Below are 3863 nucleotides of genomic sequence, written 5' to 3'. Positions count from 1 at the left end.
CACAATCTAAACTTCTAAATCTATGTTTCTAGTAGACCTCAAGAAAAATTCATCTTTTAATATAGTCTTAAAATTTTGAGGTTAGTCAAGGTCAAAAATTCATTCATTCCTTTGCTACGCTGTTCAGTTTGCTAGAAGCATAACCTTGATCGTCAATAAGACTTAGACTAATGATAATGTGCAATGCACCCAATAAATAAATAAACAAAATAGAAACACAAATGCCAATAAAACGAAAATCTCAACACTGATGAATTTAAAGATAATATTACGATATTATAACATGACATTTTTCTTCATACTTGCATATACAAAGTAGAAGAATTCTGCTACTAAGACTAGATAATAGTACATTCCTTCCCTCCTTACTACTAATACAAGAGGGAAATCACACACCTTATTGAAAACACCAAATTAAGAAAAACACAAACAATTTTGATTTATTAAACTAGACATCCCTTCTTGGGTGTTCATGTTCATCTTCATGTGGCGCCATTCCAAATGTATGTTTCACAGCATCAGCGGCACCTTGTGCCATGCCTTTAACCTTTTCCCCAGTTTGCTGAAGGAACCCACCAGCATTGTCCTTACCGGACTGGGCCGATTCCCTAGTGGCCTGGCCCATTTCTGAGGCTTTGTCTCTTGTTGCGCCAGCAGTGTTTTGGGCCTTCTCCCTTGTGTTTTGGGCCGTCTCACTAGTCCTGTCCCTTGCAGTTTGGGCTGCCTGCTGGGTCTTGTCCTTTGCTGCTTGGGCTGTTTGGGCTGTCTTATCCCATGCAGAATGGGCTTCTTGGGCTGTCTTGTCCTTTACAGCTTGGGCCTTGTCCCCAACGTTACTCATCATCTGGTTGGTCTTTTCCTAAATCATCAACAAATGCTATTGAGTTTATAATCTTATAAAAAAAAAGTTGAGGAAAAAAAATGTATATGAATATATACATAAAATTAGAGAATATTAACGTATTTGATAGTAAAATTATATTTTCTTTTCTAAAAAATAAATAGAACTTAAACATATTTGATAGTAAAATTATATTTTATTTTACAAAAGTAATGAAACCCAAATAACTAAGATGGTGACTTAGTTAATATCAATTCCTTCCGACTGTTTTTATGTATTTTTTATAGAAGTTATTATGTACGAAAATAGACGCTTTTTTTTTTCCTTTTATAACTATTAAAACTAAACGTGCCTCTCAAGTTATAGACTTGCATTGAACCCTCATTGAGCAGAAAATCAACATGTAACAGAAAAATTCATAACTTCTGAAATATTTAAGTGAATATAATAATGTGGCTTTTTTATAATCAATATCTGGTGATGGATATATAATGAACATTTGAAATTGCATCATTGCATGAAAAAGACATGAAATATGATACTTTAGACTTACCTGAGTTTGGCCCTTGGCCTCACCAGCTCTGAAGCTTTGATCATGAGATGCCATATTTTCTTCTTCTTGAAGAAAGGTTACAGTTTGGAAGAGGATATAATAAGTGTCGCTATTTGTGATTATGTGAATGCAAACAGTTTTTGTTGGTGAAGGTGGATTGAGCTGCATGCTCTATTTATAGAATCTGACTGGGGTGTGTATGATGACCACGTGTCCTGCTTCATGACACGTGTCCAGCACGTGCCACTCTATGGCTACAGGGCATCAATTGTAGTGCAGACAGATGGATTTGGATGAAGCAATGAACGTGTAGAATTTTGCCACGTGTTCATAGCATTGAATTATCATAATTTAATAATCATTGGGAGACGTTGGATTTCATGAGGCGCACAGAAGATGTATCCAACTATCCATAACTCATCATGAGTCATGAAGACATGAACTACACGCAACTGCTTCTTTAATTTTTTTTTCTTTTTTCTTTTCCCTTTTTTTATAAGGTAAAATATAATAATTAAACTATTATTATGTCTCAAAAATAAAGTTAAACTAAATGTTACTATCTACAATAAGATTTGTTAGAGTTATAACTATTTTTATTTTTATTTTTTTATTAGTTTAAATTTTTAGTAGTTTTATGATATTGTATTAAAATTTTATGTTTGATAAAAAAATATAGACTTTAATTTTTGGTAAATTCTAAAAATAAAAAATATAATTATTCATATTATCTCTCCTTATTAGTTTATTAGTTTACACCTTTAAAAGTACGAGTAATTTTATGATTAATTTTGAAATATATTAACTACATAATTTAGTTTGAAATAATATTCTAAATCTCAAATTAACCCTAACCCTTTATTAGCTACAACCATTGGAAACCATTTCTAAATTGTGGACAGAAATAGACACAATGTCATCGATCATAGAGTATGTATAAATTTCAGTTCTAAAATCATAATAGATTAAAAATGTGACCCCATATAGATACATATATTCCAGTAACTAAGAGATTAATTAATTGTGCACAACAATGACAAACGAAATCATTGCGCAAACTCAGGTATGAATCCCAAAATCAATCACATTTGAATGTGGTAACATCAACGATCTTACTTTGTTGAAGTGATGAAGCATTCAGGAAGAGAATGGAAGAACTTCACAGGATGAAAATTGTGACCAGAGAACAATGAATGTACTTTGAATGTACTCTCTCAGTCTCAAAGACTCATTTTGATTGAATTGGGTTTTTCTTAACCTATTTACAGTTAGTTGCAACCATTAAATATAACAACAATTAGCCTCTTAACTAATTATTATTTACAATTAACTCAACTACTAACTACTCTAACAAGTTACTTCACCTGTTTACTCATGTGACACCCCCTCTCAAGCTAGAATCGATGCTTTTCATCATTCTCAGCTTGCTCAAACATTGCTGAAACTGATTAGGAACCAATGCTTTTGTCAATATGTCTGCCACTTGATTGTGGGTAGAGATGGATAGCAACTTTGTGATTTGCTCTTGTCATTTGTCTCTCACAATGTGACAATCCATTTCTATATGTTTAGTTCTCTCATGGAATACGAATACGGGATTAGCGGCAATATGCAATGCAGATTGGCTATCACAGTATATTTCAATAGGTCTTTCAAGCCTTATTCTCAGATCTTGTAGCACATAAGTGATCCACTGTGCCTCCCATGTAGCCATTGCTAGAGCTCTATATTCAGCCTCATGTGACATGTTTTATGAGAATGTAAATAATACACCAACAATCAACATATATAAAGTTGTTCATTATTTCAGAGTATTAAAGATGATATTCAAAACCAAGCATCAGCCACGATTAAATCTGTCCAAAACACAGTATTCTATTATTGTTAGTTATAAGTATTATTGAAAAAAATGAGAAGCAACCACGACGGTAAAAACCACTCTTGGAATGAACAATGAAAGCAGCACCAACTACAAGCCAAATTCTAAGCTTTGAAATTCTTAAATAAGTGTTGCATTTACTTTTTCGGTTATTTAATTTAGAGAAATGTTAGTAAAACCATCATAATAACGATGTCTAATCTCGTTTATCAAATAAATTATCATGAATTAACTAAATTTTTGACACGTAACATAGATTAGACTAAAAGTATTGTTATATTCTTAAAATTATTAACGAAGAATGCTAGGAGGCCAGTCATTTTAGTGTTTTGTAATTATCAATTGGCCGTCAATAGTGTTTTTAATGGTGTGAGATTACATCTAATGGTATCTAATGGTGGGAGATCTATCATTTTTGTTTTGATAGTTAAGTGTTGGTCAAAAAATACAAAAATTGCTGGCCCCCTAAACTTTTCCATCATTAATTTAGCTCTGATACCAATTTTTTAATTTATTTAAAATTTAAATTTTTAACAAAAAATTTATTAAAATATTATTTTATTTTTTAATTTTTCATAAAATTTATAGTA

The 3863-nt window shown here is 31.7% G+C and overlaps 1 protein-coding gene across 1 annotated transcript; it reads right to left on the bottom strand.

The window, feature by feature from the left end:
* Positions 1-255: 255 nt before the first annotated feature.
* LOC107463837 (late embryogenesis abundant protein 2) lies at positions 256-1523 on the bottom strand. The gene is made up of 2 exons (XM_016082719.3): positions 1395-1523; positions 256-859 (listed from the first exon to the last, which is right to left on the bottom strand). The coding sequence occupies exons 1-2, from the start codon at positions 1446-1448 to the stop codon at positions 449-451; spliced, it is 465 nt and encodes a 154-aa protein (XP_015938205.3). The 5' UTR covers positions 1449-1523; the 3' UTR covers positions 256-448.
* Between the last annotated feature and the right edge of the window lie 2340 nt (positions 1524-3863).

This window comes from Arachis duranensis, chromosome 9 (genome assembly GCF_000817695.3).
Source record: "Arachis duranensis cultivar V14167 chromosome 9, aradu.V14167.gnm2.J7QH, whole genome shotgun sequence".
In the NCBI taxonomy this organism is placed as follows: Eukaryota; Viridiplantae; Streptophyta; class Magnoliopsida; order Fabales; family Fabaceae; genus Arachis; species Arachis duranensis.
Note: the sequence above shows the minus strand (reverse complement) of the source record. Positions and strands in the feature narration are given on the sequence as shown.